Below are 27,436 nucleotides of genomic sequence, written 5' to 3'. Positions count from 1 at the left end.
AGTTTCATTTTCCAGGGGGTCGCAGTTCTAACCTAACCTAACCTACTGTCTGATAGTATTTTCATTTTCCGGGGGGTCACAGTTCTAACCTAACCTACTGTTCACACAACACAACATATATGCGTTTACCCAAGTACTCGTACGAAGACCGGTTGATGACACATGACGTCACACACATACGTCACGGTCCCCGCGCCGCGTACCTACATTAGACTGCACCTTACAGCCGAAGCGGCTACACATATATCTGTATAGATTAATAAACTACTTGTACCTAGTTATTAAGTTAATTAAAAGATAAATAGTACTATCCTGGAGTTCTTCATTCTTCATAAGAAGATCTTACATTGACGAGTACACCGAACACCTACTTTTCAAGCAGTTTCCTTTTCCAGAGGTTCACAGTTCTAACCTAACCTAACCTACTTTCTGATAGCAGTTTCATTTTCCAGGGGGTCACAGTTCTAACCTAACCTAACCTACTTTCTGATAGCAGTTTCATTCTCTAGTCCTTCTAGTACCTATTATAGTAGTTTTCGATTCTGCCAAAGCACATTATGGAAATTGACTTTTCTGGACGCTAATTTGTATGACAAATGATGGTATGGAATGTGGTAATTACGGATTTCGATGATTCTGACAAATGACATTATGGAAACTGACTTTATGGGAAACAAAGTTTCTGGCACTAGATTAAATATCTGGGCAACCGAGCTTCGCTCGGTTCTGTTTCGTATCCTTGACATGTGTCGCCATCTAGTTCAAAAATGAATAGTACCTACATCGAGCGAAAGAATTCTCAGCCTTAACAACACAACTACTCCACACGAGATGGCGCGCATTTCGCCACAAAAACTCAAATAGTGTATTTTTCTATTCGTTTTAGCCTTGACCTGTGTCGCCATCTAGTGTTTGCAATAAATAGTACTTACATCAACCGAAAGAATTCTGTCTTAACAGTACAACTACTGCACACGAGATGGCGCGCGAAGAAAAACTCATGAAAACTCGAAAATTCGCGTTTTCCGGGACCTAAGGATAAGTTAGACCGATTTTTCACCCCCAAAAACCCCCACATAACAAATTTCTGCGAAATCGTTAGAGCGGTTTCCGAGATCGTCAGTGTAAATAAATATATATATAAATAAATAAATAAATAAATAAATAAATATACAAGAATTGCTCGTTTAAAAGTATAAGATATAGTAAAGAATGATTATGGCATAAGATGTTATGAGAAACAATATTATGATTGTTGAATAGGATGGCAAATAAAATTATGGCAAATGAAATTCTGGCAAATGGGGGTATCCCGACATTCCCGTGTTGAGCAGTGATACTTTTGCAACTTCCTAAACTGTGGAAATCCTTAGACAAGTTTCACGTATTTAAAAATATTTTACGCGGGTTACTCACGTATTAAGTCGATATAGCGTAGGTTCTCGAAATTGAACCGAAACATGTCGAACGCTATATCGACTTAATACGTGAGTAACCCGCTTAAAATATTTTTAAATATGTATGAGTCTCACGGGAGTTTTATAGTTAAAGTTTCACGTACCTATACCGAACTTAGTAACAATTTTGCTTTTGGCAATTTGCATAATGTTTCACCTCTGTGAAATGATTAAGCCGTCTCGAGAAGGTGGAAACATACAATTTGACTGAGGATTAAGTTGTTTACGTAGATAGTATTGGAAATGAGGTATAAAAACATTACCTATTACAATATAAATAGCCAAAACAGCATTGTGGGCACAGATGTCATATATACCATAGATCAAGCAAACGTATCTACTTAGCGTGTCAAATGAACTCAGTGAAATCCACTGAGTTGTCCGTCTTTACTCGCAGCTTGCAGCTTTCGGGCGTCAATTTTTGTAAGTTGAAGTCAACCAAAACATTAAAAATGCCTCGTTACGTGATATTCAATTGCAACAACACAAAAATTATGAACAATCAAGAGCCTGGGACATATTTAAAATTACAGGCAAGAATCAACTTCAGTACAAAATTTGACACGCTCGGCCCCTATACAAATATATAAATTTGTTTCTTCTATCTAAATTAAGTTCTGTGATTGCATATATTGTATTGTATAGTAATCTTGTATATAGTGTTATTAATTACTTAGTTTTAGTTTGTTACTTTATTGCAGTGCCCTTACAGGGTTGTGTTGAGTCATTACCATTTATAAGATCTTATGTACACACAAAGCAATGATTAAATGAATACTGAATACTGAATTGTGGGCGTGTCGATCGATGGTAATTCTTACGGTATTTGATATAATAATTGTTGTTATTTAGTTTAGCTAATCAAGCCTTCTTTCCAGAATGTACCATGGGACATTATGTATAGGTACTATTTATACTATTATAAGAACTTGATTCGTGTACAAACTACATTTTTTGCATATGAATAAATGTCAGTATGTTTGGTAAAACGTCCCACTTTGTCGCTTACCATAAAGACGACATTTGCTTGTAAGTATCTTTATTTGAATAAACTGACAAAGCGGCTTTATAGCAATCGAGGACGTTTTACTAAACACGCTCACAAATGATTTACCTAAATTTTAGTAACTACACTATAGGTTTAAATTAGTTATGCTTTTAGTAAATATTTTTTCCAATTAGGTAAACGAATGTGAAAGTACACTACTGTCGCGTGATGACATGTTAAACTTGGTTTCTCGTGTTTTTAACAAACATGCATTGTGTAAATAAATGTCTGAATTATTTAAATTCTCAATTGTTCTTTCCCACTTTTAGTGTTATTTCTCCATTCCTTTTTTTATGTAATATTTGTTTATTCCCATAAATTATGTATGTATTTATTTAATTATTTGTCTTTGTAGTACCTTGTTGTACCTACATTTTGCTGCATTTGTCACCCTCATCTTCCTTTTATCCTCTCATTCACTCAACGGTTAACTGGGAGAAATCCCTCACAGGGATAAGTTCGCCTTTGTACTGTTCTTTACTGTAATTTACTGTGTTTTTTGTTATTAATTGTACTATAAAGAATTTACTACTACTACTACTACTACTACTACTACTATTACTACTACTACTACTAGTACTACTACTAAATATTTATAAAGTAATATATACCTATATATTACATATATACTATATTATTATAATTTATTGTTCGTAAACACTAAGTAATGAAAATACTTGTAACTGTATTACCACAGAACTTAATTTAGATAGAAGAAACAAATTTATATATTTGTATAGGGGCCGAGCGTGTCAAATTTTGTACTGAAGTTGATTCTTGCCTGTAATTTTAAATATGTCTCAGGCTCTTGATTGTTCATAATTTTTGTGTTGTTTCAATTGAATATCACGTAACGAGGCATTTTTTAAGTTTTGGTTGACTTCAACTTACAAAAATTGACGCCCGAAAGCTGCAAGCTGCGAGTAAAGACGGACAACTCAGTGGATTTCACTGAGTTCATTTGACACGCTAAGTAGATACGTTTGCTTGATCTATGGTATATATGACATCTGTGTGTATTACCTACTCAAGTAGAGTGAGACCAAGCTAAGTAGGCAACGATTTGCAAGCGTCAAGTAAACGTAAAATTTCATCAAAGTCTGACGTTTAATACAATATTTGCACTGGCGATGCTATGAAAATCGATGCCAAGTTAGCTTGGAATTATTCTACTTACAGATGTAGTGCGAAAAGCTTTTCCCTCGTATTTTTACGGAAACGTTCGTATTTGTCATGCTAGTTCATACAGTGTTAGTACTTTTTTTTTTTTAATGTGACAGATTATTTATTTTTTCTACTCCCGTACTGTTATTCGTGAGTTACAAGGTCGTGCATAGAACTTAAAAACCCTACATAAAAGATGTCAGGACAAGTCTATCTAGTCTATACCCTGAAAACATTTAGTAGCAGTAGCACGATGTAGCTGTTACAGTTCAGTAAATACATTGCTACCAACTTAACAAACCAATTCGCAGAGTCGAGACTCCTTCGTTTTCTGCTGCGTTCATTTTCGACGCGTCGAATCGCATTCAAATGTATGAGAACTCGATTCAACTCGGCTCGATTCGTCTTAGTGGCCAGGCTTCAAAGAACCATACCATAGACAGTTTTATTTTCATGTTTGCACTCAAACTGCATATTCAAAATGGTAGGCGGTCCACTAGATAACTAAGATGACTGAAAGTAGGTATTTGTTGATTTATAATTTTCTTTCAAAATAAGTGCTTGGTCGTAGAAAAAGTATTGTATGCAACGGTGTTTAACTGAGTCAAAAAATGCTCGTGGCGTCTTTATTAACAATTTTCGGCTTCGCCTCAAATTGTTACCCACGCCACTCACCTTTTTTGACCTCTTTTAACCACCAGTTGCATAAAATACTATATTTATTTATTGCACTGAGATTGTTTTGTACTGACACTGACTGAAATAGCGTGACACGTTCGTAAGTTTCTGTAAAAATACGAAAGAAAATCTTTTCACACTACACCTGTAGAAGCACTAAATTGAAAAGAGCTCTTATTATACATACACAAAATCCATACTAATATTATAAATGGGAAAGTCAGGAACGTGTGTGTGTCTGTTTGTTTGTCCGTCTTTCACGGCAAAACGGAGCGACGAATTGACGAGATTTTTTAAGTGGAGATAGTTGATAGGATGGAGAGTGACCTTAATAAACTTACGCTTGTTTTCGTAAAAGAGGTAGCACATTGAAAAGAAAAAAGAAAAGAAAAGAAAAGAAAGTTTATTAACAGAGTTAGGTTTCTACATTTCCAGGGGTCCTCGCACTAGGCTGTGCCTCGCGGGGAACCATTTGCATTGTGTTACTGAATTAGTTACAATTTGAAATAAAACTACTTAAAAGTAAAATTTATACAACCAAGGCTCAAGTTGAAACTAAAAGGTTGAAGCAACATTAAACTGCATGTGACACTCTTAGCAAATGACGGGGTTGAAAGGAAACGAAATTGTGATATGTGAAACTATCTGGGCAAAGGGACCTTGTCGATGGCGCTTACGTCCCACGGCGTTGTATTTGTACACGAACATCGCTCATAACGCCGTATGCGCCATCGACAATAAGGCCCCTTTACCCAGACAATGTCACGCAATATTATTGCTGTCGTAGGTTGCTAGACTTGCTAGCCTATTGCCTGTACCCACAGATGTCATATAAACCATAGATCAAGCAAACGTATCTACTTAGCGTGTCAAATGAACTCAGTGAAATCCACTGAGTTGTCCGTCTTTAATCGCAGCTTGCAGCTTTCGGGCGTCAATTTTTGTAAGTTGAAGTCAACAAAAACATTAAAAATGCCTCGTTACATGATATTTAATTGCAACAACATAAAACTTATCAACACTCAAGGGCCTGAGACATATTTAAAATCACAGGCAAGTAACAACTTCAGTACAAAATCTGACACGCTCGGCCGCCATACAAATAAATGAACTCGTTTCTTCTATCTAAATCTAATTCTGTGCCTGTACCAATATGAAACCCAGCTCATATCCCACAGTCAACTTCTGCTGAACCCACGGGAGGCACAGGGGTGTACAAATTCATACCCCGTCGCGTCGTATACAGATATGTATAATAAAGCGCTGAATTGGATATGTCCATCGCTAAGTAGGTAATACGTAATATCACAAATATAACATCGTCTAGTAAGTATATCGCCACATCTATTATTATTATTGTCAAATGTTTATATTTTTTATAACTTCTTTATGCTGTATGTTTCGTTATTTTTGTATTTCGTTCTTTAATGCCTCGTGTTTCTTTAGTTTTGTCTGTTGCCTTTCGTGATTTTTCTCACTTAATGGTCTCACCGGAAGACCAGCGCTGGAAGTCGCCAGCAATCTCAACTTTTCTAATAGAAAAGTTTTATTCGTAAACACACAGACAATAAACAATATTTATGAATGACATAGAGAATAAAGTGCCACGAAATGGCCTCACCTCAGCATTATTCTATTCTATTCTATAATATGGCACGCAGCCAGAAAAGGGAAAAAAAACATGAATTGAGATTAAAGTAGGAACATCAATCTTGAACTCACTATATTTGCTTGCTATTTTTCTGCGGTGCCAAAAAAAAACCTATCCGATGAGGAACAGATAAGGTATGTAATCTGTCTATTTCAATCTAAGTTCACAAAGACCTATAATCATTAGTAACATTTACAAGTAGGTACTAAGATTTTACACACATTTCCTTAGTTTATTAAGGGTAGATTTAGATTAGATTATATATTTCTTATTGAAAATACGATGGTATTTAAAAATGTCGCGATGTTTCTAAATGATATGAAGTCACAAAAAGATCGTCAAATTGTAAAACATAATAAAAAAATCCATTAAAAAAGATATAGCAGTTCTCAAAAACTTTTTACATACGTACATAGCCTCGTCAGAAAAAAAAATATTGATCCTATTTTGTTACCGACATTTAGTAATATAAGTTGACCTTCGTAACTTATAGGTATACAGGATAATTGTTATAATTAAGAAAATGTAGATACTAGAGAACCTGAATGACGAAATAAAAATCTCAATTCATCAAATAAATCTTGGTAAGTAACAAAATAGGAATAAAACATATCATTGATGAATACTTTTGCATGTTAAATTGTATCTTGTTATTTAATGCATGTTAGTTATAAGATGTAATGTTTTGAAAAGAAGTTGCCCGCCGAGTTTCTTGCCGGTCCCATAGTGGATACCCCCCTCCCAACTGAGGGGGGACTGAAATCTTCTCGAGGCTGAGGCGTAGGGTTAGAGCCGGCGTAGCTTTATTTGACGTTCATATGCGCATTGTAATATGCCTACTTGAAAAATAAATATTTCATTTTCATTTTCATTTTTTTCATTTACCTAATTTTTTCCTTCATTTTTGTTACCGACGGAAAGATTCCGAAATTCTGAAATTTTCACATAGAAAAACTTCGGAAACTTTCCATATTTTGTATAGATGGAAACTATCCATTTCATAAATTTAAATTCCCTTTATTTTTCGTGAAAGTTTTGTGAATTTTTTGGTAAGTTTCCGCAACTTGTACAATGTTAATTTGTGTGTTGAGTTTTGAATGATTCATGGTTATTTTCATTAGACTTATATTGACCGTGAGCTCGACAAAAATCAAAAAGGTAATCACCTATATCCCGGTCAATATAGGCTAATGAATTACATAACCGTAAGTGTGGAACTCCGTCAGTTTTATTTGTATTTTATATCCTGAATAAATACCTACGAAATTCATTAAAAAAATACTCGTAAACAAATGTAATCAATCGAATATCTACTTCCCTTGTCAGGAGTAGGTTGTGATTTATGAGTGCGGCCGGCTCAAGGGGTTGTTTACTAAGAGCTTGTGATCCAAATCGAATTATTTACTTACGGACATTACTGAATTAAAATGGAAAAATAGTACAAAATATTTGTTAGAAAGAAAGAAGAAATTTATTCAGAAAACGCTTAAATTTAGGTATTACATAGACAGTACACTGAGAGAAATTTGCATTGTGAATTTAACAAGTTCGACTTGTTGCGGTTTATCCGTTTGAATTGGCAAAGTCCATATTCGGCCCATCTCTAGCATAGATAGAGTGGAGGTAGACCTCCGTGAGCTCGGCGTCGGTAAAAGCTGGCGCGATACCGCTCAAGACCGCGCAAAGTGGCGTCAGGCGTCAGGCCTACGTCACTCGCTCGCGGTCGCACGTTAAGTACCTACACGCTAGCCGTTCATTCGAATGAACAAGTGGCCGAGACGCGCCACGCGCTCTCCTCCTGTATAGTCGCGTGGCACGTACCTACTATTCTTCTGAGTTTTACGTAGTAACTTATTAACTACAACTTAACGTTTTGCGGGCAACTGTTACGTTAATAACTTATTAAGATTCTGCGGTTGCGTGTTCTTGTGTTGGAGGCCAAAACTTATTTTGGGTTATCGCGCCAGCCGAGTAAGGACCAAGGACTTATTGTTAACGCCAAATGACTGTCTCAAGTGCTATCGTGCCGTTATCGTATCGTTATTTCAACTTACACTTGTTTTGATGTAATATAGTCCCTAGTGGGAGCTACTAGCGTAAAACTAATAACTATTTGAGTAGCTATCAATTTTATTAGCACAATCTGTTTATCAGTTTCATTTCGTTCCATAAACCGTTTATGTGTATTTTTATGGCGCCTAGTGTATTTTATTATTAAAAATTACCAGTGTAAGTAGTAAGTACTAGGTAAGTACTTGTCTCTTATCACGAGTACTAAATTATTGATAGGTACGTGTATACCTACACAAATTATCCTCCTTAAGTTATCCCGGCATTCGCCACGGCTCATGGGGACCTGGGGTCCGCTTTCACAACTAATTAGTTAATCCCAAAATTTGGCGTAGGCACTAGTTTAGTTTTACGAAAGCGACTGCCGTCTGAGGTCCCAATCCGAAGGGTAAATAGGCCTTATTGCGATTCATCCTGGGTCACTCTAGATTACTCTAGGACCCTGTTCTAATGACATCGTGCTTTATTTGCCATAGAAGGTTACTTTGACGTTTACTGTGAAATATACAATAGCCTAGGATTCAAATTAGTTGTTACTTGACGGACTTTTTGTGATTAGCGTCAAGACTGTAACCACAGAACTTAATTTAGATAGAAGAAACAAATTCATATATTTGTATAGGGGCCGAGCGTGTCAAATTTTGTACTGAAGTTGATTCTTGCCTGTAATTTTAAATATGTCTCAGGCTCTTGATTGTTCATAATTTTTGTGTTGATGCAATTGAATATCACGTAACGAGGCATTTTTTATGTTTTGGTTGACTTCAACTTACAAAAATTGACGCCCGAAAGCTGCAAGCTGCGAGTAAAGACGGACAACTCAGTGGATTTCACTGAGTTTATTTGACACGCTAAGTAGACGTTTGCTTGATCTATGGTATATATGACATCTGTGACTGTAACAAATAATAGAATAATTAATCATATCAATATTAATTGTTTCTGATTTATAAAATATTGGGTACATTTCTCGACAGTAAATAAACACATTTTCCTTGTGATTTTGATAAACGTCAAAATTTTGACTTTGATACGGTATGAATTACGTTACCGTCAAAAGTAACGTTTCTCCAAACGAAATGTAAATTATAAAAGTGACCTGTTTAACCTTTATTAAATTACATTTCTCAACAAAAATAACAAAGGCTTTGGGGAGGATATTTAAGACCTTTGACCTTTTTGTACCTCAAGGTTTTAATTAGAGCTGCCCCGAATATCCGGCAATTATCGGTATTCAGCCTATTCGGCTACTCTAAACCGGATATTAGGTATTCGGTCGAATTTCGTCAACTGTACTCTACATTAGTACCTAAAGAAAAACAAACGACAAAGATTTCGCATTGCCCTATAATTAAAAAAGTATTCTTGAAAAGTGTTAAAAAACTAAGTCCCTTTTTTAAACATATCTATTTTAAAAATAAATGATATAAGAAAAGCGTTCGATTTGATTGACTCCGACTAATAATATTTATTCACTAATTCTGAACCAAAAATAAAATCTTAGCAAACATTGTGCTTTGTCGGCGAACAATTTTCATCCATACTAATATTATAAATGGGAAAGTGTGTGTGTCTGTTTGTTTGTCCGTCTTTCACGGCAAAACGGTGCGACGTATTGACGTGATTTTTTAAGTGGAGATAGTTGAAGGGATGGAGGCTACTTTTGTCTCTTTCTAACGCGAGCGAAGCCGCGGGCAAAAATTATGCCTCAAAAATATTCGAAAATCATGCCGAATATTCGATCGCTGAAATTCGACCAAAATCATTATCCGGGGCACCTCTAGTTTTAATGATCCCGATGGCAAATAAATTAAAACAATCCAGTCAAGAGGATCAAAGTCCCATTGTTGTATAAAAAAAATAGTAACTGTTTTCTACAGATTCCAAAAGCTCGTTCTACGAAATAATGTATTTGTACAAAGAAGCTTTTCAACTATCGGCGTTTGATTTGATTCCAGTGATACCCTGTGAGTGATTTTCAGATAAGCTTATTATGATTTAACGTTGAAATAAAGGTATGTCACTGACTACCCAGATACCGCATTATGAAGCACTTTTTTTATTATTAGTAAATGGGCTTACTCTTGGCCACAGTTTCCCATACTAAATTATTACGGGAACTCATATGTGTGGTGAACATTTGGCTTGAATGCTGTTTGGTAGTCTAGGTGATCTACCAGATCCTCTAGCAACTTGCCTTGTCGCGCGCGAGTCCATACTTGAAGTCGCGCTTGATGTATGGACTCGCCTGCGACAAGGCAAGTTGTGCTAAAGGGCTTACATAAACTTTAAGCGATAATCTACATTCAGAACGTGAAAAAAGTAAATTTTTAGACAGATTTTATGCTGACACAAAACTGACAGCGAGTTAATTTTTCTTAACAACTTACGCTAATTGGGGGAACCCAAATTCTATAAATGCCCTTCTCAAACATAAAACTCACCCATCTTAAAAAATCCCGTTTTTCTCAGTAAACATTATAAACTTATCCACGTAAGTACCAGGAGAGCAGAAATCACGTAGCGTGTCCCGGGCGGGTGGCGCGTATACTAACAATTACCTAGAGGGAGCTTCGGCACATACAACACCCTATCGGTATTTCCTCAACCCTCGATATACACTGCGCGTTCTATTTAAACCAGGCAGTTTAAACTCTTAATAAAAGCAGCAATGTATGACGGCGTTGGAAAAAAAATGCGTTTTATTTGTAGGTTATATTATGGGTTAGTTTCAAATCATGTTGATCTTCAAATAAACAGGTTGTTAGTGTTTATTGTGTACATATTAATAACATAACGACACTCTTATTAGTCTGACACTCATAGACAGCCTAGACAGGTCATAAATGACGCTTTTACTTAGTTTTGTATTCAAATGGAAATGGTAATGGGTAAATAATTTTCATACAAATTGTTTGATTACTCTATTTTTAGTTTTCAGTGACTGATCATTTCATAGAAAGTGGGGGGGTCAATTTATTTACGGTATTTAAATAATGCTTATAAAATATAACAGCGATTCGATACATATTACATGTTAAAGGTTATATTATGTTTTTGGTTGGAACCTGCAAATTTTATATCATATCGTAACCATATATTCGAAGGCTATTCGAATACGACCATCAGTATGTAAGTTATTATATTTTTAAGAATGATAATAAAGTTTCAGTATAAAATGAAACTTTTAAGCTTGCATTACAAGCGAATTTCTAACTTAATATCATCTCAGTATAGCATATTTTATAGTGCCTCATTACTTTGAATCTAAAAATACTGTAAAGTGTAATATCGTATATCACCATTGAAAAAGGACTTAAGCGCCATATTGGCTTTTGACTAAGACTCTAATAAATAACAGTTTCCTTTGAGCTTTGCTTTTCTTTATGCTGTAGCACAGAATATATAAAAGTGGCTGTAGACACAGAATATAATAATATAATAGTACAAGTACAGAAGGCTCACTGCTTTGATGTACACGAAATGCCGCCTTTTTAAATGCCTACAAAATTTAAACAAAGAAACTAGCCGCACGTGCGCAGCGTCGGACGATAGGGTTGCCTATGGATGAAAACGAATTAATACTCAGATAAAATGTTATACTATTACTATTGTTATTATTGTTATACTATTACTATACTCTGCTGTAGATGCGGTAGGGTAAATAATATGCACTGAATATAGCGCGGTTTATTTTTTACTACAAATCAATAAAGTATTATAGAAGGAGAATTGAGATTATAGACATCGAGACGAAAATTAAATGTATCTAATTATTTGACATGGAAAGTCATCAACGGTATCTTAGAAACCATAAGAACCGACTGCGCCTGCGGGCGGCTATCTATGTAAGTATCTAAGTATATAATAAAAAGGTTATTATAAAAGTCGTTGTCTGAGTACCACAACACAAGCCTTCTTGAGCTTACCGTGGGACTCAGTCAATCTGTGTAAGAATGTCCTATAATATTTATTTATTATTTATTATTATTAAAAAAAAGTACAAACTATATACATGAGGTAAATTGAATAAATAAATCAATAAATATTGGGGACACCTTACACAGATCAACTTAGCCCCAAACTAAGCAAAGCTTGTACTATGGGTGCTAAACGACGATATACATACCTACTTAAATAGATAAATACATACTTATATAAATAAATAAATAAATAAATAAATATTGGGGACACCTTACACAGATCAACTTAGCTCCAAACTAAGCAAAGCTTGTACTATGGGTGCTAAGCGACGATATACATAGAAAACATCCATGACTCTGGAACAAATATCTGTGCTCATCACACAAATAAATGCCCTTACCGGGATTCGAACCCCGGACCGCGGTTCGAAGTTGAATGTAGTCGTCGGCGCGGACCTGTCCGATTTACTCTATAACCCTCCCTGAACATCAATTGATTGGGTGTCCCTGTACCTCTTCAAGGTATAATATACAAAATTGCGACTAGCTCCAATACTTTTAATCTGATTGAAAATCTCCATAGGTTTTGCACCGGCTTCATACAACGAAATCACCGTTGACCGTAACTGTTTCTTTCCCGCCATCTCGATAAAGAATGACAAATAATCGAATAAAATATCCTTTTTAAAATTAAAAGGTTCCACATTCAAAATTTGAAACACTGGACGCAAACTGCGGGCATGTTCTTATTTCAAATTCAACTTTTTAAATTCGTCTCAAAACTTATGAATACACGAGGTACATATTACTCCAGTGCGTAATATATAACATAAAACCAGCACCTCTATAACAACTTGCCGCGACAGCAGCGAGAAGTGACAGATCTGTGTTCTTGTACAACTATACAATATATGTATACGTCTTTCTTCTTAGTGCTGCAAGCCTTTAAAACCAATCTCTTCCTCAATCGATCTACCGAAGCTCCTGTCTTCCAATCACTTTGTACACAATCAAGGCGAGCTTAACGGTGAACTCTTCTTCATGATTAGCGAGAAACTATCACGAAAACAGTGTAAGTTCGACCTCTGTGGAATATTTCACCGCAGTGACATTGACACTGACAATTCTGTGACTATTTCTGTGTTGATAAGTATCAAAGAGGATCGAGTATTACAGAGAGTTACTGTCAAAGTAAAATGTGTAATCAGAGTGCATGGATTGCCATCTCTCGACACAAGCTTAAAACTTTTGAACCTCAGTTTTGACAATTTGGTCCATATTCTTAGCTTCATATGTAAGAAAGAAAGAAAGAAAAAATATTTATTTGGTATAAGAAAAACATAGGTAGGTACATGTATGTGTTAAAATGTCAAATATTAATATTAGCGCAATCTAGTCGAGCGTTCCCCAAAAGAGTAACGCCATCTAGGTCACCGTACCTTTTTCTCTATGGCTTTGAGGTACGTTTTTAGGGTTCCGTAGTCAACTAGGAACCCTTATAGTTTCGCCATGTCTGTCTGTCCGTCCGATAATCTCAGTAACCGTTAGCACTAGAAAGCTGAAATTTGGTACCGATATGTATATCAATCACGCCAACAAAGTGCAAAAATAAAAAATGGAAAAAAATGTTTTATTGGGGTACCCCCCCTACATGTAAAGTGGGGGCTGATATTTTTTTTCATTCCAACCCCAACATTTGATATATTGTTGGATAGGTATTTAAAAATTAATAAGGGTTTACTAAGATCGTTTTTGGAAAATATTAATATTTTCGTAAATAATCGCTCCTAAAGAAAAAAAAAGTGTCCCCCCCCTCTAACTTTTGAACCATATGTTTTAAAAATATGAAAAAAATCACAAAAGTAGAACTTTATAAAGACTCTAGGAAAATTGTTTTGAACTTGATAGGTTTAGTAGTTTTTGTGAAAAATACGGAAAACTACGGAACCCTACACTGAGCGTGGCCCGACACGCTCTTGGCCGGTTTTTTCTCTATGTCTTTGAGGTACGTTTTTCTTAGACTTTACCTGTCTATACGGAGTTGCATAATATGTCTTTGATTGTTGATCAGGCAATGAACGGCGTAGTGTCACTGTGAAATAGGCCACTGGTCGAGTATCATTTTATTGGAATTTTAGATTAATTAAACATTGATAAAAATTCAAGGTTGAGAAAAATGTTTCGTAGTTTAATTGATACCGATATTGCTGAACTAGTAACTCAGAGTGTTTGAATATTTATGAAAATATTGGGTTGGTAAGAAAGTAATGAGCGAATCATAACCAATATTGTAATTTTTATTTAATTTATTATTTTAATCATTTATCAAAAATATAACGGCCTTCGTTATCTACTACTTGTCTCCATCGTTCTGGTAAAGAATGAATAGCATCGGCGAAGAAGTTCTTAGGTTTAGATTCAAAAAACTCAGCTATGTACTGTCGTAGATGGGCTTGATCATCGAACTTTTTTTCATTCAAGGCATTGCTTAGCGATCTGAACAATGCGTAATCCGTAGGTGCCAATGCCAAGTCTGGAGAGTACGGTGGATGAGGTATCACTTTCCAACCTAGCTCCAATAGCTTTAGCCGAGTCACTTTTGCAATGTGTGGGCGAGCATTGTCGTGTAAGAAAAAAACTTTAGCATGCTGTGGACGATTCTGACAGATTTTTTGGTTTAAATTTTCAAGCTGATTACAGTATACTGATGCGGTAACAATCATTCCACTTGGTAGGAGTTCCCAGTGAATAATACCATAAATATCCCACCAAACGGACAGCATAACTTTTTTCGGGTGAGGCTCTGTTTTTGGTGCCTCTATTCCTTTTTCGTTTGGAGCTAGCCACTGACGTTTGCGTATGTGATTTATATATAAGACCCATTTTTCATCTCCAGTGATAAGATGGTCCAACCAGTTGAATGTGCGGCGAAAAGACAGAAGTTGTATGCAGATATCGGCACGGCGGTTTAGTTGATCTCTATCAAGTTCGTGCGGTATCCAAACACTGTATTTGTAGTTTTTTCCCAACTCGTGTAAATGTGTTTCTATGGTGACATGAGAGCAGCCTCACTCGGTAGCAAGAGTACGACTCGTTAGCCTCGGATCTCCTTCAATTAAGGTTTTTAATTTGGCTACATCAATCTTCACCGGTCGGCCAGACTTAGGTTGATCTGATAATGAAAAGTCGCCACTACGAAACCGCTGGAACCATCGTTTCGCCGTGGCCTCAGACACAACTTCAGGAGCAACACGCTGACATATATTACGCACTGCTTCGGCGGCTGAATGGCCAGACTGAAATTCATATAGTAAGCAATGCCTTACATGCACTTTTAATTCGTCCATTTTCTTCCTTATATTAGCTCGGCGACAGCTAGTGAATGACTGACGAGAAACTGTGCGACTCGCCCTTTATATACTTTCGGCCATAGAAGATTCTAGAACTCTCTCAAAAATTTTATGTGGAATTCAATCGATCGCTCATTACTTTCTTACCAACCCAATAGTACAAAAACCTTTATTTAAATCGCCAAAAGTGGCGTCTTTCATCAATCAATCAATCAATCAAATATATTTATTTCGTCATCACAGGTAACAATTAGGTGACAATATGTTATATTATTTGGATGTATATCTAGATTCCTAAAGTTTTTTCTTCGATTTTTAGATCGCGTAATATTTTTTGGCATAATGATCATTTGGCCTAATTTAAATGTTCTAATATTGTTTCGCCTAACGCCGTTAAAACCCACTTTTTTAGAAGCGATTCGGATTTGTGTAAGGTCACGGTTCTAACCTAACCTAAACCTACCTTTCTAACAGCAAATCGGTTCTGGGTAATGTCATTTTTGGGGCAAAATTTAAATTATGCCAAATGATCGTTAGGCCAAAAGAGCGTTAGGCATTTCATAATTCGGCCAAATGAGTTAGGCCAAGTGATTTTCGAACAAACGTCATTAGGAATGTAGAGGTAGTCCCATATTATTTATATCAGCCATGATGAGCCGTGTTCATGACAGTGAAGAAGTTCAAGTTTTAATAGAAATGGGGACCTCTTTAAACGTACACGTGGATTCGACGTCGATTCGAGGTAACTCATTTTGGTCACTGTCAGATTTGCGATCTATAATAAGTAGTTTTATCGCTATTTTTACCAGGTCCTTTCTTAGCTCGCGAAGCTCTAGCAACAGGCTTCTTGATTGCAAATTAATTTAATGAAGTAGCCGCTTCACTGGCATATGCAGATGCAGGTAGGAGTTAACTCTGAGACTGACCTGATTTCATTAAGGTTTCTAGGGTACGAACTGTATGGGCGATACATTCTAAGAAGAACCTTCTAAGGTGCATCAATATATTAGTTCCCTGACGCACATCATTACCACTCATTACTGAAACCCTTTTCCAAGAGAAAAACGGTCGATAAAATAAAACACCGTCACAAAAAACAATCAGCATCCCAAAATGGTTACTTACTGATACCTAGAGTCAAAAGTAACGTAAGTAATCGACGGAATCAGGCGTTACTTTGCGGAAATCCATGTTAATCGTAAACTAGAACTTTCCTTTGCTAATCCGCAAAGCGCGACTTAAGTTGCGGGACTTCGGACCGTCAACATCAGCTCCTGAGGATGCCTCGTAGAGAGGCGAAACACGTGTCGAGTTTTGTATTTTTGGTGGTGGGTTGTTATATTTATTTGCGTATTTATTTTTATTTTTGCGGTGGGAGGGTGGGAAAATTAATTGCATTTAAAAAATACGCAAGTAATTATAACAGGTTTATTTTTATTATTTATTTATTATACTCAGAATTACAAAACATAACTTAAATACAATGCTCCACAAAACTACAATTAGTTTGACTGTGGAGTCGTTTCAGTCTCTTTTATACAGTTTTCTTATTAAATATAATTAAATATACAAATTAATATATATAACTTCTAAACATGTATCTATACTCAGTTTGAAGTAGGCAGGATCGCTTATTATAGAGTATCCAAGAGATGTTTTTTTAAGAGCCTTTTAAAAGTACTTTTTTTGGATTCCAGTACTATATCCCCGGGCAAAGAGTTCAAGAGATAAGGTATTCGTTTTTGAAGCGTTCTGTCGCCATAATAATTTGACACTCTGGGTACTACATATTTGCCCGCAGATATCGTCCTGGTGTTGTGGCTATGGTTGACTAGTTCAAGATGGTCCTGTCTGCCATGGTTTTTCAAGGCCAACATATATTTAAGTTTGGATGATATGGGTAGAATTTTAAATATTTTAAATAATTGTTTGTAGTCTTTATTGCAACTGTTTTTAACTTTTTTACTGACTAGCAATTTTAAAAAACGGGTTTGTAAATTTTCTAGCTTATCTATATTAGTTTTAAAAGTGAGGCCATAGCAGTCAAGACCATAGCTGATAATAGAGTCTATTAGAGAATTGTATATACATTTTAGCGTTCGGATAGGAACTTTAAAACTTAGATGATAGAATTTACTTAATAGAATCCTAAGCTTACTACATATAAAGTCTACATGGCTCGTCCAGGAGAAGTGTTGATCTATTTTCATGCCAAGATACATAACACTTTTAACTGTTTCTATGGGCTGACAGTTGCAATTTACTAAGTTATTATTATTAATATGTAAGCAATGAAAACTGTGAGTGAAAATGGATGGAGTGACATTAGTAGGTACCAGGTAGGGAGAATGTATTATCATAAGTTTGGTCTTTTCAGCGTTCAGAACAATTCCATTATCATGTGACCACTTGACTACGGCATCAACATCCTCCTGAACCATCCGACATGTTTCATTAAGGTCGGTGCCGGAGCGCAGCGCGCACAGGTCGTCCGCGAACATATGCGGGGAACAGTGTCGCAGCACGCCGCACAGGCTGTTTACGTGCATCAGGTAGCATACGGGCCCGCAGCCCGAGCCCTGTGGCACGCCGCAGGAGACGGCCTGTTCGTCGCTCATGCCAGCGCCGACCTTCACGCGGAAGGATCGCGCCGTGAGGTAGTCACTGAACCACTGGTTCAATGGCCGCCCCACTCCGCACTCCTCCATGGCTCTTAAAAGTGTGCAAGTCTCGAGCGTATCGAATGCTTTTTTAAAATCAAAAAAAATATGGCTACTACAAATTTCTTCTCGGATAAGTAGGTATTTATTTCATTGGTAAATTCAGACAGAAGTGTATTAGTGCTCTTCTCTTTCTGAAATCCATGTTGACGACAATTTAACACCTGATTTTTTTGGAGGTAATTTCCTAGTTGGTTGACTATACATTTCTCTACAACTTTGTCTATGCTGGATAAAATAGATATGGGCCTATAATTTAAGTATGATTTTCGGTCACCTTTCTTATATACAGGTCGTACTATGGCTTCTTTAAGTTTTTCGGGAAATGTATGGTGCCTGACTGATAAGTTGATTATTTTTGCTATGACAGGGCTTACTTGGTTAACGACTAGTTTCAGGTCGGACATGCGGATGAGGTCGCTACCCGGGGATTTATTACTGTTCATTTTAATAATAACGCGTCTTACGTAATCATTTGAGACCGGTTGCCATCTCATGCACCTGTCCGACCCTTGTACATAATTTTCTCTCACAAGCCATTTGTCATTACAGGAATGTTTTATGTTATCAATTTCTGTCTTAAAAGTAGTTGCGAAATTATCACAGATATCTTTATCATTATTTTCCTCCATATTACTTAATATAATATTATCTAGTGACTGTTTTTCCTTACCCATCATACTATTTAACCTATCCCATATTTTTTTAATATTATTATTACAACTTATTATTGACTCTCTATCGTATTCATTTTTAGATTTAGTTATTGCTTTTGTACACTTATTTCTATATTTAGTATATTGCAGCCTTTTTATCATATTCTTAGGATCATTACTCCATATTGTAAATAGTCTATCGCGTTCAATAATCATGTTCTTTAATCTATTATTTATCCATGTTTTACTACCTCTATTGCTAATGCGTATAGTTTGTATTTTGTAACAGTCGTTATAAATATTTATAAACAATTGTGTAAAAGCTTCGTACAACTGGACAGGGCAATCTATAGACATAATCTTTTCGAAATCGGTTTGAAGTAATTTTTCCCTAACTAATCTATTATCTAGTACCCGTCGCGTGGCGGGAGAAGCGAGAGGGGAAGAGTCAGCCCCGCGTGCGCCGGCCGAGCGCCGCGCGCGCTGCGATGAATTCGCGGAATCCATAAACCGCGCGCCTTCGGTAGCCGGTACGCGTTTCCAATCCACCGCTATCGATACGTAGTAGTGATCCGACAATTTATGTTGTATAACTGCTGAGTTTATGAATGCCAATGGTGCTCTTACGTAGATATGGTCGAGACACGATTCAACTATATTTCCCATAAAAATTTCTTTGCGTGTTACTTTATTTATACACCTAGTAAAACCGTATTCGTATAGAATATTTTCATATGTTATTACTGTATTATCGAATGAATTTAGCAAGTTAATATTAATATCACCACATAGCACAGCTTTCGTATTTTGAGGTACGCTATCAAGTAAAGTACGGAGTTCAGTAAGAAATTGTGATAATTTATCTTGTCTATTTATTTTAGGTGGTCTGTATATTGCTAATAGATGTATAAGATCGCCTCGGTCGTTAAGTGTAGTGGAAACGCACTCCGCCGCGCGCATGTCGCCCGCGGCCTTGAGCGCCGGCGCGCCAGCGCGAGCCGCGAGCTCCGTCCGCGAGTACACCAGCACTCCCCCCCCGCGTCGCCCCGCTCGTAAATAACTATTAATATTATACCCCTTTATCTTATATAAATCTAATAAGGAATAATCTATGTTAGGTTCGGTGATTACAATTACATCGAGATCATTTAAATGACTACTTAATGAAACTAGCACTGATTAGCACTGATTGCACTGATTAGCACTGGTTAGCACTGATTGACTTGCACGTTATCTATTCGCGGATTAGCAAAGGAAAGTTCTAGTTTACGAGTAACGTAAGTACCTAACATGTTTACGTTGTCGAGTAACGTTTTCTATCACGTCAAAAACTCATGACAGAAGTTCAGACAACTATTTTTAAATTATTCGTGCAGTAACGATGCATGGAACATGTATTTGCTTTTAAGCGCCACGCCATTATTTTTCATCGAGCGTGCTTGTGTTGCTGTCTGTATGATGTTGCATGAAGTTTTATCTTATCAGGTGCCTTAGCCGAATGGCATTTCTGCGACGCGAAACGAAAACGAAACGCCTCGAAAGGTAGTCAGGGTGGCTAGCGATTGTGCCATTCGGCTAGCCACCCAGGGTACGTAGCCGAATGGCACTAACGCTCACGAAACGCTCACGAAACGAAACGCTAGTAGATATCTATCTCTATCGCTCGTGCGTATTGGCGCGACAGAGCCGGACTAACTGGCGCGGCGTTTTCGTTCGGCGTCGGAGAAATGTCAATCGGCTACGCACGCTGGCTCTGTCGCGCCAATACGCACGAGCGATAGAGATAGATAGCTACGAAAGAGATATTATCGTGAGCGTTTCGTGAGCGTTTGTGCATTCGGCTACGTACACATCAGACATTCTGTCAGTGGTACCAGAAATTAGTGTTTTGGGTCAAAAAGATTTAGTAAAAACGTCACTTCTGTGGACAATATTATAAAAGTTCACGACTCTGGTACATTCGTATCCCGTTTATTTCGTATTTGAGTGTCAAGAACTAAAAAAATGTTTCCCGTCATTAGAATGTCGTCTAAAAATTATCACTAGATTTTCTTAACTTTTGTAATGTCCACAGGAGAGATATAACCAATTACCCATACATTAAAATCTGTTTGACCCTTTTACGTCTGCTTCCGATAGAAATAGTTTCTAACTTTTGATGCCTGCTATTCTAATGCAGCACTCGCCTTTTAAGTTTAAATATTTCGTTATTTACATGAACATATAAAGGTTAACCGGAAAAGATCCCTATCAGGGATAAGTTCGCCTTTGTACTTCCTCCTTTTTCTTTCTTTTATATTTGATGTCTTGTATACCTACTTGTATATTTTATGTTGGTGGTACAATAAAGAGTTTACGTACTTGCTAAATTACATATATTTACATAATTAAGACTAAATAAAAAAAAAAAACATTCAGTCGAATTGAGAACCTCCTCCTTTTTTTGAAGTCGGTTAATAAAAGCTAGCTATACCTAAAATAGACCCTTGAGGCATTGTACCAAGGATACTGGCGACATTTACTCGCTGTATCGTAATGCGTATACGTTGTGCGAGGAATCGCCAGCTCTTTGGTCACCGTTAAGTTTATTTTTGAAAAAACACCCGGAGGATCCAATATCAGCAAATCCCGTGTTGTGACGGGTTAAAAATTTCACCAAACTCGCGTGGGTGTTAGAAAATGACAGTGGGATATGGGTTCCATTGTGGTGTGAGCGATGGACTCGCAATTTGTCAATATCACAGTTTCGTTTTCTTTTAACCTATTAATCGCCAAGAGTGCCACTGAAACTTGATCAGTCTCATATACTTCGTTCGTTTGGGGATACACCGATACGGGCTTGAGTTTATGAATGAATGAATATTGCCAAACATCCGAAATGTTTCACCATAGTTTGAAAACTCTTAGGGACCGGCCACATCAGAGCGTCGCGTGTCTCGGGGCGCGCAACAGACGTCCGCGTCGCGCCATCTGAGTGTAATTCAAAAAACGTCTCCTCAGTACATTTTGTATAGGAAGGACGTAAGACGCGCCGCCAAGCGGCGCGGCGCGCGCCACGCCGCCGCCACGCCACCACCACGGCACCTGGGGCGCGTCTTACGTCCTTCCTATACAAAATGTACTGAGGAGACGTTTTTTGAATTACACTCAGGTGGCGTGGCGCGGACGTCCGTTGCGCGCCCCGAGACACGCGACGTTTAAGTGGGAACGCTGGCTTAAAAAGGTTAGATACTTACTTTCGATGAAGATCTTGTTGACTCCATTGACTTGAATAAACGTGTGACTAATAGGCAGCATTTTACTAGCGTGGTACAGTTTTCCAACACGAATACTGTCCTTATCACTTGTTTTTCCGAACGCCATTTTGCCTAGTCCAAGGTAATCGACTTATTTATTCACTGGTGCGTAACTTCCACTTTTCGAACACGTTTCAGTTGTATTATTTTTATTTATACGTCCATAGGTACATTTTTAGGTTAGGTGAGATGATATACCTACTGCATGTCACGTAATGTAACTAGCATATTTCTAAAAACACATTTTTTTCTAATTATTACAGAATTACCTAAATTAATAATTATGGTTTTATGGTATTAGATATTAATTCCTACTGAGAAATACACAGAAGACATGTTACACAACAATTTGCCAACTGCCTGATTCTACTTCAAAAAAATGGTATTAAAGCATAAAACTTTGTTGACAACGACACAAAATTGGATTCAATATTGACTATAAAATTACTGAATGCAACTCTAGTGAGTCAGCCCGCGCGAGTGAAACGCCATGCACCTTGCGTGCACCCTCTATATTAAAATGTGTAATCAAGGAACTGGCGAACGTATCAATTTTGTGCAAGCGCCATTGCTATTCAGCGAGGATAGTCAGTTAAAAAAAAAGTGATTAAAAATTCTCGCCTGTGTTGGCAAATACGGGAAAGGCAGATAACTAGAGTTAATACGTGCAGCTTCTGACGTTTCCCATACAATGGAGCGGCAACAATTTTACTAGCGCCATCTAGCGGTACGAGTTGTTCAAAGTAGTTTGTCAGACTTTTATTTTAGTAAATTAAAATAGAAAATGCGATTACTTGATCTACTTTAACATTTTTAGACGGAATAAAACAAAAAAATAAGAATTTTTTTAATTTTATACTGAATGAACTAAACTATTTTTAACCGACTTCAAAAAAGGAGGAGGTTCTCAATTCGACTGAATGTTTTTTTTTTTTATTATTTTTTTGTATGTATGTTACTCGATATCTCCGAGAATCGTGGACCGATTTTCAAAATTTTTTTTTTGATCGAACCGGTATAACCCCGAGATGGTCCCATTGGCACCAAGTCAGGGTCTGATGATGGGATCCTGGAGAAATCGAGGGAACTCTTCAAATGTTATAGGCACATGTAATGTTTTTAGTATATTTTTCAAAGGTACACCAGTATTTACGTCTGATGGTAATAATTTTATGTGGCTGAGCTGATGATGGAAGGTCAACTCCTCAATGGTTAGGAGTTTAAGGATAATTATTTCACTACTGTACATGTATTCGGACTGATACATATAATATCACTAGGAACCACTAAAAATCAACTGAGCTGATGATGGAAGGTCAACTCCTCAATGGTTAGGAGTTAAAGGATAATTCTTTCACTACTGTACATGTATTCGGACTGATACATATAATATCACTAGGAACCACTAAAAATCAACAAATAAATAAACTTTTTAACAAAAAATAAAACCGCCTTCAAAAATAAGCGCGTTACAAAACACGGAGAAACTAAAAAGCCAAAAATAATAAACCTTTCAATTCAGATTTCTTATCGTATTGCAATAAGCTAAACATCCAAATTATAAACAATTCAATTATTTTTGGAGTCGGTACCAGCCTGTGTATGGTTGGGTGGGTCAAACAGGCAATAGCAAGGCGACGAACAGGTCTGGTACCGACTACAAAAATAATTGAATTGTTTATAATTTGGATGTTTAGCTTATTTTTTCAATTCAATTCAATTCAAAATATCTTTATTCATGTAGGCCTAGTTACAAGCTCTTATGAATAGTTCATTACATATATATTATGATCTTAATCTAACCTAATTATCAGAGCAATTTATTGTTGTAAATTATTGTTCATAATAATATTGAGTCTATAATATACAATTTCATATAAAAATAATCGTTAAACAAAAAATATATAATTAGGTATATGTATATATAAAAATACATGTCTAGAATATTTCTAGGAAAAATCCAATGTCCAAAAAAATACAATATTAATTTCATCAACAATAATAATAATAAAAAAACGTAAAAATAAGAAACCATTTCGAATAACAATTAATCCCACGTTGTTTTATCATTCATGTAGTCTTGTGTTGTATAATAAGCTTTGGAAATGAGTACACGCTTTACATGATTCTTAAATTTATTAATTGACAAGTCAGTAATATGATTCGGAAGTTTATTATAAAATCGAACACAATTACCCATGAATGATTTTTTTATTTTACAGAGCCGTGTGAAGGGCACCGCGAGTTTATGTTTATTTCTAGTATTTATATTATGTACATCACAGTTTTTCTTAAAATTACAAATGTTTTTATGTACATACATAATATTCTCATAAATATATTGACAATGCACTGTCATTATATTAATGTCCTTAAATTTATCTCTAAGTGAGTCTCTATGGTTCATTTTATATATTGCTCGAATAGCCCTCTTCTGCAGAATAAATATGGTATTTATCTCTGAAGCACTGCCCCAAAGTAAAATACCATATGACATAATGCTGTGAAAGTAACTAAAATAAACTAATCGAGCTGTTTTCACGTCTGTTAACTGACGGATCTTGCTCACTGCAAAAGCTGCAGAACTAAGTCTATTCGAGAGGTTAACAATATGGGGACCCCACTGAAGTTTAGAATCTAAAGTTATACCAAGAAAAACTGTACTATCTACCAGTTCTAATTCCTCATCCTTCACAACGACACTTGTTTGCTCATTCCTTACGTTACTATTAGTGACAAACTTAATACATTTAGTCTTTTTTTCATTTAATAATAAATTATTAGCATTGAACCAGTTCACTACTTTAGAGATAGCATTGTTTACATCACTGTGAGCTTGTTGCTGTCGTTTGAGTTTGAAAATAAGTGAGGTGTCGTCTGCAAACAATACTATATCATGGTGGGTCTTTACAAGGAATGGCAAGTCATTTATGTAGATAAGGAACAGGAAAGGCCCCAATATTGATCCCTGTGGTACACCCATAGAGACCAATGACCCAGTTGATCTCTGTCCATTGACATCTACCCTTTGTATTCTACCATTTAAGTAGGACTTGAGTAAATCTAGTGCTGATCCTCTGACTCCATAATAATGTAGTTTCCTGATCAATGTTTCATGACAAACACAGTCGAAGGCCTTAGATAAATCACAAAAGATACCTAAAGCATCTTGTGACTCCTCCCAGGCATCGAAAATATGCTTAATTAGCTCAACACCAGCATCGGTTGTCGAGCGACCCCGTGTGAAGCCAAATTGCTTATTATGCATTAAATTATTAACGTTAAAATGTCGTACTAATTGAGAAAGAACTAATTTTTCAAATATTTTACTGAAAGTTGGCAGCACAGATATTGGTCTAAAGTTAGTGGGGTCAGAGTGGCTGCCGGATTTAAATAAAGGAGTTATTTTGCTATGTTTCATTAGATCAGGAAACTCGCCGCAGTCAACACTGTTGTTGAATATAACTGCTAAGTCAGGCATATATTGCAATACGATAAGAAATCTGAATTGAAAGGTTTATTATTTTTGGCTTTTTAGTTTCTCCGTGTTTTGTAACGCGCTTATTTTTGATCAACTCATGCCGGGCGCTAGTATTGCATGTTGCCAACTTTGGCACCAAGCTGTACTTAACTCGTAGAGTTTACATAGTATTTGCCCTGTTACGGTCCAGCCACGACATTGGTCTAAGCGCGACAGCGGTGAGCGGCCGCCATAGGTGCGAATGAAAAGTCCCATCGCTGTGTCTCGCTCCAATGTATGGCCGCCGCTCACCGCTGTCGCGCTTAGACCAATGTCGTGGCCGGGCTGTTACGCGCTGTCAGTTGGAAGTCGTATTAGAAGTTTCACTTCAAAAATGATCAAGTTTCAGTATCAGTATGTTGAAAGGAAACAAAATTGTGATGATTGCAGTGAAAGATTGACAGCTCATCGCCCACGCCACAATGGAACCCATATTATTCCAGGCAACTTCTACACCCGCGAGAGGAATGGTGGCAGCGAAAGGTTCGAAGAGGATCGCACGCTATGTCTGTACCGCAGGCTACAATCGTTATGCGTCTGGTTATAGTGTGCGTCTGCACACAGGCGCGCGCCAGCGCCGCCGGCGTTGAAATGCGAGCAAGCAGGTTTTTTGAAAGCGCTCTTAAGCGATCTCCACAGGGGAGAGCAACAAATTATACAAATCCTTACCCAATTTTTATAAAAATCGCCTGCTACTTTTTTTACCGCACTTTTTATAGGTGCTTCTTATTTTTAACCCCCGACGCAAAAACGACGGGGTGTTATAAGTTTGACGTGTCTGTCTGTGTGTGTGTCTGTCTGTCTGTCTGTCTGTTTGTCTGTCTGTCTGTGTGTGTGTCTGTCAGTGGCATCGTAGCTCCCGAACGGATGAATCGATTTGGATTTAGTTTTTTTTGTCTGAAAGCTGAGTTAGTCGGGAGTGTTCTTACGCCGTGGCTTGCGTGGGCGACGGTTGCGCGACGGCGATGCGACGCATACGAAATCAAACCTTATCGATATGGAAGTAGACGATCGCGCGACGGTCGCGCGACCGTCGCCCACGCAAGACACGGCGTTAGCCATGTTTCATGAAAATCGGTATACTATGTCGCGGTCGGGGTTTTTTTCAAAATTTTAATTTTGTGGTTAGTTTATCTCGCCTACAATGCTGTAATTCTAAAAGATGAGATTTTTTTTAATCAAACAGGGACAAAACAATATCCGGCTACCTAGATTTTTATTTATTTATTTAAACTTTATTGCACAAAATATAGGTACAAAAATGTACAAATGGCGGACTTAATACCAAAAGGCATTCTCTACCAGTCAACCATAGGGCCAAACAGAGATTCAATACAAATGGTACAGAGAGAAAACAAAAAGGTGATTTACTAAGAAGAAAAGCAAACTATATACATACATATACAGCATATACTACACATACTTTTACATAAATAGATAAATAGATTTTTCAGAGAAGTAGGCGCCGAAATTCGCACTTATTAGATGAATTTTGGAGGGTTGCTACGCCTACATGGAAAACTTCGGTAGATGTATAGAGGTACATTCTTATTTTCAATTCAGAACTGGGTAAGGTACAATGGGGCAAATCTCGACTGGGGGGCAATTGTAACTGATTTATTTATTAAATTTTTATTGTACACAAAGAAAGAAAACTTATAGTACAAAAGGCGGACTTAATGCCAGACAGCAGTCTCTACCAGTCAACCTTTAGGCAAAGCAGAGATATTGTGGGCTGTGATACTACTAAAACTTTACATAGGTACCTACATAAGAAGTTACATCCAGTTTTTCCATGATTACACTAGGATGTTGAGTTCTACATATATCCACTGAACACGCCTACCATATATAACCGGTGGTCACTCTATTTAACAATGCAAGCATTGTAAAACATGGAAAA

The 27,436-nt window shown here is 36.8% G+C and overlaps 1 protein-coding gene across 1 annotated transcript in view; it reads right to left on the bottom strand.

Annotated features, from left to right (window-relative positions):
- The window catches only part of LOC125236445 (gustatory receptor for sugar taste 43a-like), a 101,220-nt gene extending 79,170 nt beyond the window's left edge, over positions 1–22,050 (bottom strand). The window contains exon 1 of the mRNA XM_048143254.1: positions 21,954–22,050. Within this exon, the coding sequence (XP_047999211.1) occupies positions 21,954–22,014 (61 nt within the window). The 5' untranslated portion in view covers positions 22,015–22,050. The remainder of the gene's footprint in view (positions 1–21,953) is intronic.
- Between the last annotated feature and the right edge of the window lie 5,386 nt (positions 22,051–27,436).

Source organism: Leguminivora glycinivorella, chromosome 19, assembly GCF_023078275.1.
Source record: "Leguminivora glycinivorella isolate SPB_JAAS2020 chromosome 19, LegGlyc_1.1, whole genome shotgun sequence".
NCBI classification, from domain to species: Eukaryota; Metazoa; Arthropoda; class Insecta; order Lepidoptera; family Tortricidae; genus Leguminivora; species Leguminivora glycinivorella.
This window is presented reverse-complemented; position numbering and strand designations above follow the sequence as displayed.